Below are 13,726 nucleotides of genomic sequence, written 5' to 3' on the forward strand. Positions count from 1 at the left end.
GAAGATGGCGCCAGGATTGGATTTCAATGCGCTTAAGGCGCGCACGATGGGTTCGGGAAATGACGAGGAGGCTGTGACGGTCGACACGAGAGGCTTGATCTCCAAAGTCCTGGCTCGATACTCGGGGAAATGGTATGCCAGCCTAGTCGACTGATCTGAGAACCAGGCTAATTGAACAATAGGACCGTCTTACGAGAGATGATCCAAAACGCCGCCGATGCGAATGCCACGAAAGTCACAATCAAATTCGAGACGCTACCCTCTGTAACCGTGCCGTTGCCTTCCCCCGCCGACGACACGACACTAGTCAAGCACACAATTTCGCATCATACCTTGAAGCGTCTCTTAGTATCAAACAATGGTCTTCCGTTCAGCGAGAAGGATTGGGCACGATTAAAACGAATTGCGGATGGGAATCCTGACGAGACCAAGATCGGCGCGTTCGGCGTCGGGTTCTACAGTGTTTTCGATGACTGCGAAGAGCCGTTCGTATCATCCGGAAAGGATGCGATGGCATTTTATTGGAAAGGGAATGCGCTCTTTACCCGTCGGTTACAACTAGACGACACCTCAGGGAACCCGGAAACGACGTTCGTTCTGGATTATCGCAATGACACATCCCCGATTCCGTCTCTCATGCAGCTCTGTCAATTCCTGTCCAGCAGCCTGACATTCGTCAGCCTCGAGAGCATAGAGTTGTGGCTAGATGACTGGAATCTCTTGAAACTCACCAAGAAGACCGCACCAAGCATCAGTCTTACGATTCCGGGGGACATCGAGACAAAGACTCCCCAGGGCCTGATGAAGATCACAAATGTCACGCGAGAAGTCGCGCAAGTGGATGCGTCTTGGATGCGGGTTGTTGAATGGAATCCCAATGCTAGCGTGTTTCGCGAAGGCCTCAGGGACACGGCGGGATCGTTGCGGACCTTCTTCTCCCGGCTCACAGGCCAAAATACCCAAGAGAAGAATCCCGCAAAGCCTGATAACCCCGAGCCGTCAGTCAGCAATAACGCCGAAGAACTGAACGGTAGTGCAACGGCATCGGTCTTCTTACACATCAACACTGCAAGCCTTCAATCTTCGATTAGTCAGTCTTTGAGCAACGAGCTCGAACGAGCTACTCGAAAGCCCCCGCCGAAGAAGTCCACGCTGGCCGTGCTGACTCCTTCCTATGATACAAGCATCGCGTCTGGGCAGGCCGGTTTTCAGTCATCAGAGGTGCTGGCCTCCATTCTTCCATCGAAGGCTGGGCGGATCTTTATTGGCTTTCCCACCCAGCAGACCACGGGCCTGAACGCACACATCTCAGCTCCCTCCGTCATCCCCACCGTGGAGCGTGAGAGCATCGATCTCAACACCCGCTATATCAGCAAGTGGAACATGGAAATGCTAAGGGCGGCGGGGATTGTCTGTCGAATCGCTTGGTCCGCAGAAATGGCATCGATCAGATCCAAAGTCCAGGCATCACATCCTTCCAAAATCCGCAAGGAAGATATTGCTGGAGTGCTGCCCGAGGCCATCCACACCGCGAATCAGTTTGTCTTCCGCGAGTCGACGCCGTCTTCTCTTCTAGGGCAAACAATCGAGGATTCATTCTGGACATGCAACAAGAATGCCTCCATAGACGTGCTATCGACATGCGGCGTCATTCAAAGCCATCAGGCGCGAATCGCGCCCAAAGATCTGAGCTTTATGGATTCCATTCCGGTACTACCAGATGAATTCGTTGGCGGCGCGAAGGACTTTGTTCGAAAGCTGACGGATTTTGGACTGGTGACGGACGTCACTGTATCTGATATCAAGCGGGAATTAGAAGCCAGCACGTTGCGGTCAAGTCAGGTCGTCGAGTTTCTTGCCTGGCTCGGTCGAAGGGCCGTTTCAGGACACCTCGATTTTTCTTCCGTCCAGAGCCTGTTGAGTGTTGCGGTGGCCAACGACGAAGACAGCGGCGGCAAGACCACCCGGCTGATCGTTTTTGCAGACATCAGCAGCTACCTCAGTCCGCAAAAGATACCCGTCGACCTGCCAGTGGCGCCGTCGGTGATGCCTTTCAAATATACCAAGTCCCTGGGAAAACTAGAACTGGAGGCATTCGGCTGGGCAGAGCTTCAGATAGTCCCCTGGCTTCGTTGGTTGGTCACCAATGCAGGAAATCGGAACGTTCTTGCGTTGGAGCAAGACATCACGCAGACACCATCATTTTCGGCGCAGGTGATGCCGGTTCTTTCAAAACAATGGGAGCCCCTGAGCCAACCCTCCAAACAGACTGTGATCAACTTGCTGCAGCCGCACACCGTCATTCCAACCAGACTCGGTATGAAACGGCCGGCAGAAACCTATTTCTCATCCGTGCGGCTGTTCGATGATCTGCCAGTGGTGCATGGTCTCAACAGCGTGAAGGAGAAGTTTTTGACGGCCCTTGGAGTGCGAAAGACGGTCGAGTTGGGTGTAATCTTTGAGCGTCTCCTCGACACTTCAGAGTCACCTGATGGCAGTAACAACGGAAAATGGAGCCACGTTGATCTCATCCGTTATCTGGCTTCTGTCCGTGATGACATCCCGGCAAATGATATCAAGAGACTCCGAAACACCAGTATCTGCACCGCTGAACCGGACAAGTCCAACCCCGCTGCTCGCCGGCGCTACAAAATCTATGAACTTTTTGAGCCAAAGGATTCCTTCAGAGCACTCGGGCTACCGGTGCTTGAATGGCCCGCACGATATCAGACCAGTAGCAGTGAGGGTAAATTCTTGGCCATGCTAGGCTTGAGAAGCTCCCCATCAGCCGCGGAATTGGTGCAGATCATGGCGCAGGCGGCGGCGAATAACGACTGGGCCCTTCACGGGAAGGCAATGTCGTACTACATCGCCGAGTACCACAACAACGGCTACGCAGCCTTTGACTGTGCTGCCGTCAATGTTCCGTTCCTACCGGTTGAAGGGGCCACCGGCGTTCTGACGACTCCAAGCAAATGTTTCACTGACGAAGGAGCCACTTTGTTTGGATTATCTATCTTACGGAAAGACCTTCATGCCCATTCTTCCAAACTAGGCGTCAAGCAGCACCCTGCCCTCACAGAATGCCTGGATTTCTTACTTCGTCAGCCCCCTGCCACAAAGCGAGATGCAAGGGTGCTGTTCAAATACCTCGCTGGGCGTGTCTCGGAGCTCAGCGCGCGGGATATAGATCGCGTCAGCAATGCACGGATCGTCCCCATCTCCCACACGGAGGGCAAAGAGTCAAGTCCTCGGCGCGTGGCCCCCAGACTTTGCTATCTCGGGGAAGGTGAAGACTATCGCGATATTTTCGACTTTGTCGATTATGGACAGGAAGCCAATTTCTTCCTGATGGCCGTTGGTTCCAAGCGGGAGCCCACAAAGATCGAGCTCGCGCAGATGCTAGTCAAGGAGCCTGCGAGGATATCGTCTACATTTCAAAGCTCGGAGAAATACCTCAAACTGCTCGGAACCTTGGCGGAGAACGTATCGATGTTAAAAAGGGACCGAGAGCTCTTTAATGAGATGAAACGGTCCGCTTTTCTCCTCGCTAGTCGAGACATCTCCTCTCGAACTCATGGTACGGATCGAAAGATGGGGATCCGCGGATCCGACGATGACGACGACGATGAACAAAGCATCAAAGAATGGGTGTTGACTCCTGCAAAAGACGCCGTCGTGGTGGATGACTTCCAAAGTTTCAGCCTGTTCAAGGAACATATCCTCGCGGCACCGCAGGAGGAGGCGCTGGAGAATTTCTACATCGCCCTCGGGGCGACGCCGCTCAGCGGCCTGGTTGAGGAACGAACACATTGCGGTGCAATGGTCGCCGACCAGCGACCAGCGGCCAAATTGAAGAAGCTGGTCAATGAGCGCTGCCGACTCTTTCTTCATGAACAGTCTGCCAACTCTATCCGCCATGATGTTCGATGGCTGGACAAGAACCTGGAGGTCCAGGTGGCACATTCCATTTCGCTCACCCGCTCTCTCCGGGGCCGTCGCATCTCCCATACGCAGAAACGCAGTGCCATCGTCACGCAGCAAACGCGATCCTGGTGCTTGTGGGTTTGTCCCGGAATGTTCAACATCTACGAGATTAGCCAAGCCCTTGTGCTTCTCCTCCTCGTTCGCCCGAAACTTCACTCGATCCTGACACTGGAGATGTTGATGAAGACTGATCTCATGGAGCTCAAGGTGCGAGGATATAACGTGGAGCGCATCCTCAAGCAAAAGGCCCAGGAAGCCCGAGTGGCCGAAGATCGTCGGCAGATGCAATTAGAGGAGGAGCGACAACGCCTTCAGGAGAGAGAGGCTGCATGGGCACAGGAACGTCGGTCTAAGCCGCAGAGCGAGGAAAGGCAGCGGTCTTTAATGCCGGGCGACTTCCCAGACTCTCCGTCCAGCAAAGAAGGGAGTGCCGGCCCCGGCGCACTATCGGACAACAGCTCGGAATCCAGCCAGCAAGACCGGCGTCCCCGCGGCCTGTTTGCGAATTGGAGTAAACGCCTCGGGCTGGAGGGCGGGCGGTCGAACTGGAATCCCCTCAACAGCGAGCCATCCCAGCCTACGCCTCCGGATTCCTCGAAATCGCCCACGCCTCCTCCGCCGCCCCCATACTCACCGGAAGACCCGCAGAAGTCGTCGCGCCCCGAGGCACCGGTCACTGTTAGCTCTCCGCACCGTCTACAGAACGAGCTGCTGTCGGCGGTTCAAGCCTGTCGGCCGCACGGATCGTCGGGGCTCTACAGTCGGCCGGAGACGAACCAGATCACCGAATCCAAGTCCTATTGTGACGAGCAGCCGAGTCATGATCTGGAGTTTGTGGCGTCTCTTCCCTGTGGAATGAATGTGTTTTTCGTCAAGACTCTGCCTGACCGGTCCAACTTTTTGGCCCAGAATAGCAGCGGCATCAACATGTTTGCCTCGGTCTTGATCGATTGCGCAGGCGTCTTCTCCCTGCGCACGAACATTCTCAGTGTCTTCTACGATCCCGGTGGAAAGACTATAGCTTTCAACCGAGGTGGCAGCATCTTCTGCAATTACTTCTACTTCGAACAATTGCACGAGAAAGAGCTGCTCCAGAGCTCGACTGCCGACCGAAGCGACGCCCTGGTGTATTGGTGGGTGATTCTCTGTCATGAGTTGGCCCACAACTTGATTGGCGACCACAGCTCTGCTCACAGTTACTACACGTACGTTGAACCTGTTGCTTTGATGCATTAACTCATCTTGCTAACCTCCCATCTGTAGTGAAGGATTCGTTGCGCAGTACTTCCCCAAGATCGCCACCAAGTTGGCCGCTCCAGCCCCCAGCAGTTAGGATCTAAGCATTTGGTTGCATTTGTTGGCACAGATATGATAACTATTAGAAGTTAATGGCGTTGATGAGCGACCCTCCTTGTACATGTACAGATAAATGAATTGGATCTATTCCGTTGCAGCCAAGCGTTACTCTTCTCTTCCGTCGATTGCCGTTCCGAAGCCGCAGCAAAATTCCTTCTCCCTCGTCAACCCCGCGGAAGGCTTTTCTTTTCTCTCTCTCTCCTCTCCCTCCTCGCTTCTACTTAATTCCTGATTTAATTTAATTTCCCTCCCTTCTTAACTGTTCCACCCCTGTCGTTGACTTAACCATGCAGGGTCCACGGAGATAAAAGGAAAATCTTTGCGCCAACTTTTCTTGGTGGAACCGTTGCCACCTCCACACGCCTCTTGGGTTGGTCCAGATTTCTTTCGTCCATGGTCTGCCTGTCCTGTCGCCTCTCGGCCCTGAAGATTAAGAAGGTTATTATTTATCTTTGTATGATTTCGGATCAAGAAAAAAAAAATTTCTCTTTTTTCTTTTCTGTCCCTTTCAGTCGGGATTTCAGAGGATCTATATAAACTTGCACTTCGTCTCAGTCCCTTAGGTCTAGGCGCAAGCTTACTTCCCCTAACAACTCCTGCAGCATGGCTCCTTTACTAGGGCATGTCGAATCCTCACCGTCGATCGGGATTGGTTCTCGCAAAAATGTTCTCTACGTTGATGCCTATGATTCATTTTCTTACAATGTCGTGGCCATGCTCGAAGAAGTGCTGGGAGTGAAGGTGACAGTCAAGATGATCGACTCGCAATGGCCCGAAGGGAACATGATCGAATATCTCCAACACTTTGAAGCGGTGGTCCTAGGCCCGGGACCCGGCGACCCCAAGGTCCCAGAAGACATCGGCATTATGCGCGATATCTGGAATCTCCGCGATGGTGATATCCTGCCCGTTCTGGGAATCTGCCTTGGGTTTCAAAGCCTCTGCCTTCAACATGGACTGTCTGTCGGCCGGTTACCGTACCCACTCCATGGCCAGGTCCGTCGGATTGCCTCGGCGCAGAAAGACATCTTCGTGGACTATCAGCATGTGGAGGTCACTCTGTACCACTCCCTATATGCTAAATGGGACGGCTCGGCCTCGAGTGGCGGCGCCAATGGAGAGAAACCTAGCCCCGCCGACCTTGATTTCTTAGCGTGGCTCTTGGTTGGGGGAGAGGGGTCTGGTACAAGAACGCAAATCCCGATGGCAGCGCGCCACAAAAGCAAGCCGTTTTGGGGAGTGCAGTTCCATCCGGAATCTTGCAAGTCGGATCGCCAAGTTTGCAACAGGATTCTGAGGAGATGGTGGGAAATGTCTCTTATCTACAACAAACAGAACGGACGCGGAGGCTACAGGACCCTTTCGAGCAACCTGGTTCAGCCGTCGAGCGATATGCCTTCCCTTCCGGAGATTGCCTCGACGATGCTGGACTGGAGTGCGTCCACCTCGGACCACGCTGCCTTTCGTGCCCTCCCGGCTGGCAAACTGGATGCAGAGATGATTTGCGAAAGATTAAATACCCCCACCGCGCCAACGGTGTTGTTTCAGTCCAACGATAGATTTAGTGTCATTTCGGTACCGAGCCCGTCTAGTTGGAGGCTAGAATTCTACACCCAGACGGAGAACCTGGTGTTAGAAAAACTCCTGGACCCCTCTAGCTCCCGTCATGGCTCAGAACAGGAAGGAATGGTCGTGGAAGAGAAACTACCCGTCACCCAGCTCTGGGATATCCTCAGGTATTTGATGGAGATGAAAAAGGTCCGCTCGGGTGACCGAACGATTCCATTTTGGGGAGGTTTCTTGGGTTACTTTTCATACGAACTGGGCCTCGCTTGTCTCGCTCGACCAAAGAATCACGATCTGGAAAAAGATCCCGCACAAGATCTCCCAGGGGAAGACCCTGCGGACGTCAGCCTGCTATGGACGGAGAGGAGTATTGTTGTCGATAAGGATACGGGTCGTGTCACGATACAATCAATTCGAAAAAATGACGACGTACCCACAGGCTGGCTCGATGAAACCCTGCAGTTACTGAAGGACACTTCCTCGGTGGATGCCCCTGAGACATCCGACGACTCGGAGTTCCTGGATTCCATTCTCCGGCAAGCAGAGATTCAATTCCCCAGCCAGCACACCTACCAAGACAAGGTCGATGCTTGTAAGGTCGAGTTGGAGGCGGGCGAGTCATACGAACTTTGTTTGAGCTGCGAAACCTCGGTCAAGCTGCCTGCACCCTCCACCAAGAGTGGTCGGGCAGTCTTTCCGTGGAAACTATATAAGCGACTACGGAGGTACAATCCCGCCGCATTCAGCGCCTATGTGAGGCTGGGTAGAGCCAGGATCGTCAGCAGCAGTCCCGAGTGTTTCCTCAATTGGGACCGAACGTCCACCCTCGAGATGAAACCCATGAAAGGCACTGTCCGCAAGTCCGAAGAGATGACATTGCAAAAGGCCAAGGAGATTCTCGGATCGACCAAGGAAATGGCGGAAAACTTGATGATTGCAGACCTGATACGCCATGACCTTTACGGGATCTGTGGTTCCGGTGGTGTTCATGTGGAAAAACTTCTCGAGGTGGAAGACCACGGACGAGTCTATCAAATGATTACCCACGTGAAAGGAACCGTTGACCCGAACCGGCCGGGCTTCGCGGTGCGCGACAGGCCACAGTTCCAGTCTGCGAACATGTCTGCCCACGGGCTTACCACCTTACAGCGATGTCTTCCTCCCGGCTCCATGACAGGAGCCCCCAAGGAACGATCGTGCATGCACCTCTCTGCGATCGAAACCCGCAAGCGAGGCGTCTACTCCGGGGTCATGGGCTTTCTCGACCTCGGCGGCGGCGGCAGCTTCTCGGTTCTCATCCGCACTGCGTTCACCTGTGCTGATGAGCAGAGCGATGAGCAGCGGTGGCGGATTGGCGCCGGCGGCGCTGTCACTGTCCTTAGTACCGCACAGGGCGAATGGGATGAAATGCTGACCAAACTTCGGACAGTCTCTGGTATTTTCGCGCCCTTGAATCCTTAAGGGGATGTTCGTATACTTTCTTTCTTTTGATGTGCTCAGGTGTTTTCACCGCAACGCTTTTCAACAGTTGCATAGACACGGTCTTTGGGATCAAGCATAGATGGCATACAGTCGGATTCAACATATTAGCGAAGGGTGGTTTTCAGCGGGCGTTTATTAGAATTATATTAATGAATTATTGAATTATATTTATACATCTCTCCTATCTTATCTTGTGGTGAACAGAGTGTAGACTGGGGTGCAGTGCAAACCAGGCAAACATCTCCAAGCTCCGCGGAGAGGGCGCTTTGCTTTGTCTTCTTTGCCCGCTGCTCCTGTTCCCCCCCCCTGCTCCAAACCCACCTCACTTCGCAATTCCAACGTGACACAGCCTCTGGAAATCCTCTAGATAATAACCTGGGTTCCGACTGTTCCTATGGCGGGCAATCAGGATGCCTCAATGGAGGAGATCCTCTGGCGATCGCCGCCTCATGTCCAGATGATGGGAGGCTATCTTCACTCGAACAACAGTAAGGACCACCCTTCTCCTTTGCCTTGTATTCGTTGCACTGATGCTGGGAAATCTCCCTCTCTTCTCCAACAGTTCTCTTCTACTTTGCCGAATCGCCGTTCTTCGATGCCACCTCGAATAATGCTTCCCTGGCCATCCAGGCGAACTACAACGAAGCCCTACGCCATTTTGTGGAAACCCGGGAGGCTTTTGAATCGCGATTGAAAACCATGCAGGGCCTGGAATTCGTCGTCGCCTATGATCCGTTACAAGCAGCAGCACAGTCAGGCACGCAATTCGCCCACGAGCCGTCCAACGTCTGGGTGATCCGGAAACAAACGAGGCGAAAGCGGACCGGCTTGGAGGACGAAGTTGTCATCCTTTCGACCTACTTTGTGATGGGCGACTGTATCTACATGGCTCCGTCGGTAGCCAGCGTTGTGGGGAATCGCATTGTACGTGCTACACCCCCAAGGCCGCGACTGGACTTTGACTAACTCATGACTAGCTATCTTCCGTCACCTCACTCACGAGTCTCCTCAAGACTGCATCCACACTGCCGACGTTCACCCCGTCTCACGGTCACACCTATCTGCCGCCCGCACCCAAGTCGACCGACCCCAGTCAGCCCGGGGCCTCGTCTCAACAAAGCAAGGAGAACACGCCTCTACCCGAGGTCGAATCTACTAGGAACCCGCTCGGGGGCGCCCACACCAGCAGCGCCGGGTTGGCGCTCCAAGACACAAAAACCCTGGCAGAGTCGTTCGCTCTTCTCTCCCGATTTGGAGACGAATATATGGATGAGAACCCCTTGGTAGGAGAACCCGGGTCGTTCATCCTGTCCAAATCCGGGGACGCCGACCGACTCGCGGCGCCGAAGCCGTCGTCGAACATAAGCCGTCCAAGTAGTGTGCCGGGGAGAGCTGCGACTCCACAGGTCAGGGTCGATACGCCGGGAAAAGCTCCTGATAAGGGCACTCCGGGGACGACTGGCTCGGAGGAGAATAGTAAAATGCGAAAGAGAAAAGTCAGAGCCGGTAGTTGAGTGCCACGCCAGTCAGATACTTAATTGTTAATCGATGATACCCATAGTCCAAAAAAAAGAAAACTGGATTGGAATGCAGTCATCCCGGCCCATCCGAGTAAGATTCCGATAGTCCTGGATCGCGGGGCTCATCACGATGTGCACCTAGCCCTACACGGAGTCTCGCATGAAGAAAGAACTGGTAAAGGGAAGCCCCCAGCGCAGGAGTGTTTGGGCAGCTCGACGATGACTCATTGGACTGGCATGCAGTTGGTATTTGACGCCGGTGGATTCTTTCCCTCCCAGTGGTCATCATTTCTCTATTCCTTTCCCCACCTTCTTCCGACCTTCGAGTATTCAATTGAGACCGGCCATTGCGCAACATCTTCTCTAAATTCAAAGAATAAGAAACAAAATGGCGACCGCTCAAGCAGAAAAGCCCGCCGTGGTTTGTGTGTTGTGAGTTTCTCCGCCTTTCCCCTTCTCCCCTCCTCCCCACCTTCGGTCTTCCTTTCCTCCGCCCCGCGATTGTGTTCGAGGTTCGAACCCAACTAATTTGCAAATCCCTTCTATAGTTGTGGCTCCGTATCCGGCAATGATCCCGTTCACATGGAGACCGCGCGGGCTCTGGCGCACGAGCTCCACCGAAACAACGTACACCTTGTCTACGGCGGCGGCACGCGGGGTCTGATGGGCGAAGTGGCGCGGACGCTGGTATCGCTATCCGGCCCGCAAGCGGTGCATGGCATCATTCCGCGAGCACTGGTGCGGATCGAGGAAGGATACGGGCAGACGAAAAGTGACGAGGCGACGACGGCGGGCGACGGCAAGGAGGCCGAGCGGGTGGTGACGGACTCGACGGCGGCGTCGGAGTACGGCATCACGACGGTCGTGCCGGACATGCATACGCGCAAGCGCCTGATGGCGACTAAGGTGGGCGAGGGAGGGCCCGGATCGGGCTTCGTCTCGCTGGCCGGCGGATTCGGCACCATCGAGGAGGTGATGGAGATGACGACCTGGAATCAACTGGGCATTCACCAGATGCCAGTCGTGCTGCTCAACGTCAACGGGTACTGGGATGGGGTGCTGACCTGGGTCAAGAATGCCGTCCGCGAGGGCTACATTGGGGAGGCGAACGGCGATATCCTCGTCGAGGCGAAGAGCGTCGCTGAGGTGTGGCCGCGACTGACCGGGTACAAAGTCAGCAATGGTAGAATGCAACTGAACTGGTCCGATGAGTAAGAGGTTCGATTCTACAATGGCCTTTGTCCCTACATAGACGGTACCAAATAAAGCTAGACATCAAGAGACTCGACTTATTCATGACAATTGGTGGCATACTTAGTAGAGAACGAACTTACTTCAATACCGATAAAGACAGACTTGAAAACACACTCGCACACGGAGAAAGGTTCAAGATTCGTAAGCTACGGACATGCATCTAGTTGAAGTACTTTATGAGTCAACCTCCATCGTCGCCTCTCCTTCTTTCGTCTCGCTCGAATCCGACTGCTCCAGGGCCTCCAGAAGCGGTAACAGTTTTTGACCCTCGTACAGCTTGAAGCTTTCAATCTTTCCCTTAGCGCCCTCGCCCGCAAGACCAACCACGCCCACGGAGGTGTTGTCGACCGTCAGCTCCTTATCCTGGGACAGGGTCTCCTTGAGCGCCCGCAGGCCGTGAGTGATCAGTTCGTCGCGGGAGCTGCCGGAGATCTGGTCGAGGTTGCGCTCGAGGTACGTCCGAGCCATCTGGGAGCGGGCCCCGATGGCGCACGCCACCATCTCGTGGATCATGCCCGAGGGCTGGAACTCAAACAGATGAGGGCCGGCCTCGTCGACTCCGGCCACGAGCAGGCCAACGCCGTAGGGTCGCTTTCCGTACTGCTGGGTGTTTGTTTGGGCGCGGTCGGCAATCTGAGTGACGATGCGGTCCACGGGGATGGGCCGACCATAGGTCATTCGAGAGCCGAGAGACTGCTGTTTCATGTAGTTGGAAAGCACGCGGGCGTCGGAGGCCAGACCGGCGATCGCAATGCCCATATGAGAGTCGACTTCGATGATCTTCTTCTGGTATGAGGAGAGCTCTTCGGCGTTTCGCTGGAGGGGAAAGACGTCAGCTTTTCTTATTCTTGTCCTTAAGGGGCTACTAAGTCTTTTCTAATCCTGTCCCGGGTTGAAACACTTTTGTAGCCATCGACTATATGATTCTGATCAATTTACTCACCTTCAAGCCAACCAGGACCGAATGCGTCTTGTTGACCAATCCCACCACCACGGATCCCTGCTTCACGGCTTCTTGTGCATACTCGACTTGGAATATCCGACCCTGCGGAGAGCTGTCACCAAAACAAAAGCAGTTAGCTAGCTGGTCGTTGGGAAGCTTGGGGAGGGGAGACGCCGGAAGGAGCTAGAGATAGGATCATACAAGGTGACAGCATCGTTGTCGTAGTTGTTCCTGAACATGGCGAGCGAGAGATGACGAAACGGTAATCGATGATGAGCTGGACGGAGAATCAAAGAAGCGAATGGATGCGAATGACACGGGGTGGAGGATGGAGGGTGGAAGAGGTGCGACGGAGCTGGAGGTGAGCAGGCAGAGAGCGACTGACGTGCCTTCCTCTCGCCGTAATTACGTTACCGTACGCCTGAGCTGATGTCTTGGTGCCTTAATGCCTTAATGCCTTAATGCCTCGTTGCCGTGTGGCCCTGGCGCCTGAGGCTGACTGCGCTGCAAGTTCCCGCCAAACGTCACTCCCGTCGCCCATCGACTCCTCGTACAGGACCTACGTATGACTGACTGACTGACTGAACTTACCGACTTGCCCCCTTCCACCACTTCTTAATCCTCTATGCAGACGGGCTGCGTTCGCACTCGCCTCATCTCTGTTGCTGCTGCTGCTGCTGCTTGAACTTGATTCACCTGTGTCATCGCTTCTTCTGCTGCCTTTAGCTGTGAGCTTTTGCTGGACCTCGACGGTCCTTGAACTTCCGCAATCATGACGGCCGGACTCAAGACGATTATCGCGCTTTCATTTGTATGCATATTCTGTCCAGCAATCTCATCAACCCGGATCTTTGCTAATGTCTTGTCTATATGATTAGGTGCTTGCCATTGGTTTCCTCCTCGTCATCCTCTCGTCCGCCCTGTGGCACAACTTCCTGCCACTAATTGTCGTCGCAACTTACGTTGTCGCGCCCCTCCCCAACTGGATCTGCTCGCGATGTGCCAACCCGGATGATTTCATGGACACCTCTGGCAATGCGGCTGCGGATTTTGGCCGCTTCCTTACGGGCTTCCTGGTGTTGATGGGCATTGGTAAGTTCCCCAGACGGAGTTTCGCGAGGACACTGCCCGGGGCAGGCTTCGACAACGGCTGCATTGCACAAGGGTTGTGATCGCATACGCCCGATTCAGCTGCTCCTGGAGCTTTCGTCTTTCTCACTCAATCTTCCATCCGTTTTACCCCTGCTAACTCTCCCTTCTACGCAGCTCTGCCCGCCGTCTTGGCCCATAGCGGAGCTATCGAGGTCCCCGCGATGATCATGTCGATTCTTGGAGGACTTTTGATCTATGGCACTATCATTAGTTTCTCGATGTTTTTCCAGGAACAGGAGGAGTTCTAGGCCGCCATGGGAGGGAAGTCATCTCAGGAAGGCTGACTGTCCCCGTTTATCTCTTTTGCGGATTCTCTTTATCCGGTCTTTCCCCTTATCACTAGCACCTATATCTATATTATGCAACCATGATCCCTTTTACGAAACCGTCATTTGCTTTTATCTACCCTCGGAGTGAAGGGTACTCCCTATTCATTAAGCCTTTTTGATATCTTTTTTATGTTCTT

At 54.0% G+C, this 13,726-nt stretch overlaps 6 protein-coding genes across 6 annotated transcripts; 5 read left to right on the forward strand and 1 right to left on the reverse strand.

Annotated features, from left to right (window-relative positions):
* Positions 1 to 4: 4 nt before the first annotated feature.
* KD926_007596 (histidine kinase-like ATPase domain-containing protein) lies at positions 5 to 5,320 on the forward strand (the record flags this gene model as incomplete). The annotated part of the gene is made up of 3 exons (XM_053100464.1): positions 5 to 132; positions 183 to 5,192; positions 5,251 to 5,320. The coding sequence occupies 3 exons, from the start codon at positions 5 to 7 to the stop codon at positions 5,318 to 5,320; spliced, it is 5,208 nt and encodes a 1,735-aa protein (XP_052955903.1).
* A 626-nt stretch (positions 5,321 to 5,946) lies between these two features.
* Positions 5,947 to 8,370, forward strand: pabA (aminodeoxychorismate synthase pabA; the record flags this gene model as incomplete). Its single annotated transcript, XM_053100465.1, has 1 exon — positions 5,947 to 8,370. One exon carries the CDS (start codon positions 5,947 to 5,949, stop codon positions 8,368 to 8,370), a length of 2,424 nt encoding a protein of 807 aa, XP_052955904.1.
* Positions 8,371 to 8,785: 415 nt separating this feature from the next.
* med6 (mediator complex subunit MED6) lies at positions 8,786 to 9,905 on the forward strand (the record flags this gene model as incomplete). Its single annotated transcript, XM_053100466.1, has 3 exons — positions 8,786 to 8,879; positions 8,954 to 9,315; positions 9,369 to 9,905. The coding sequence occupies 3 exons, from the start codon at positions 8,786 to 8,788 to the stop codon at positions 9,903 to 9,905; spliced, it is 993 nt and encodes a 330-aa protein (XP_052955905.1).
* Positions 9,906 to 10,299: 394 nt separating this feature from the next.
* KD926_007599 (LOG family protein) lies at positions 10,300 to 11,126 on the forward strand (the record flags this gene model as incomplete). Its single annotated transcript, XM_053100467.1, has 2 exons — positions 10,300 to 10,343; positions 10,460 to 11,126. The coding sequence occupies 2 exons, from the start codon at positions 10,300 to 10,302 to the stop codon at positions 11,124 to 11,126; spliced, it is 711 nt and encodes a 236-aa protein (XP_052955906.1).
* A 213-nt stretch (positions 11,127 to 11,339) lies between these two features.
* Positions 11,340 to 12,347, reverse strand: pre5 (proteasome core particle subunit alpha 6; the record flags this gene model as incomplete). Its single annotated transcript, XM_053100468.1, has 3 exons — positions 11,340 to 11,981; positions 12,109 to 12,220; positions 12,310 to 12,347. The coding sequence occupies 3 exons, from the start codon at positions 12,345 to 12,347 to the stop codon at positions 11,340 to 11,342; spliced, it is 792 nt and encodes a 263-aa protein (XP_052955907.1).
* A 533-nt stretch (positions 12,348 to 12,880) lies between these two features.
* On the forward strand, positions 12,881 to 13,508 carry KD926_007601 (Vps55 family protein; the record flags this gene model as incomplete). Its single annotated transcript, XM_053100470.1, has 3 exons — positions 12,881 to 12,919; positions 12,987 to 13,200; positions 13,375 to 13,508. 3 exons carry the CDS (start codon positions 12,881 to 12,883, stop codon positions 13,506 to 13,508), a joined length of 387 nt encoding a protein of 128 aa, XP_052955908.1.
* Between the last annotated feature and the right edge of the window lie 218 nt (positions 13,509 to 13,726).

The sequence above is a fragment of the Aspergillus affinis genome (assembly GCF_023601865.1).
Source record: "Aspergillus affinis strain CMG 70 chromosome Unknown NODE_45_length_233477_cov_87_579804, whole genome shotgun sequence".
Taxonomy (NCBI): Eukaryota; Fungi; Ascomycota; class Eurotiomycetes; order Eurotiales; family Aspergillaceae; genus Aspergillus; species Aspergillus affinis.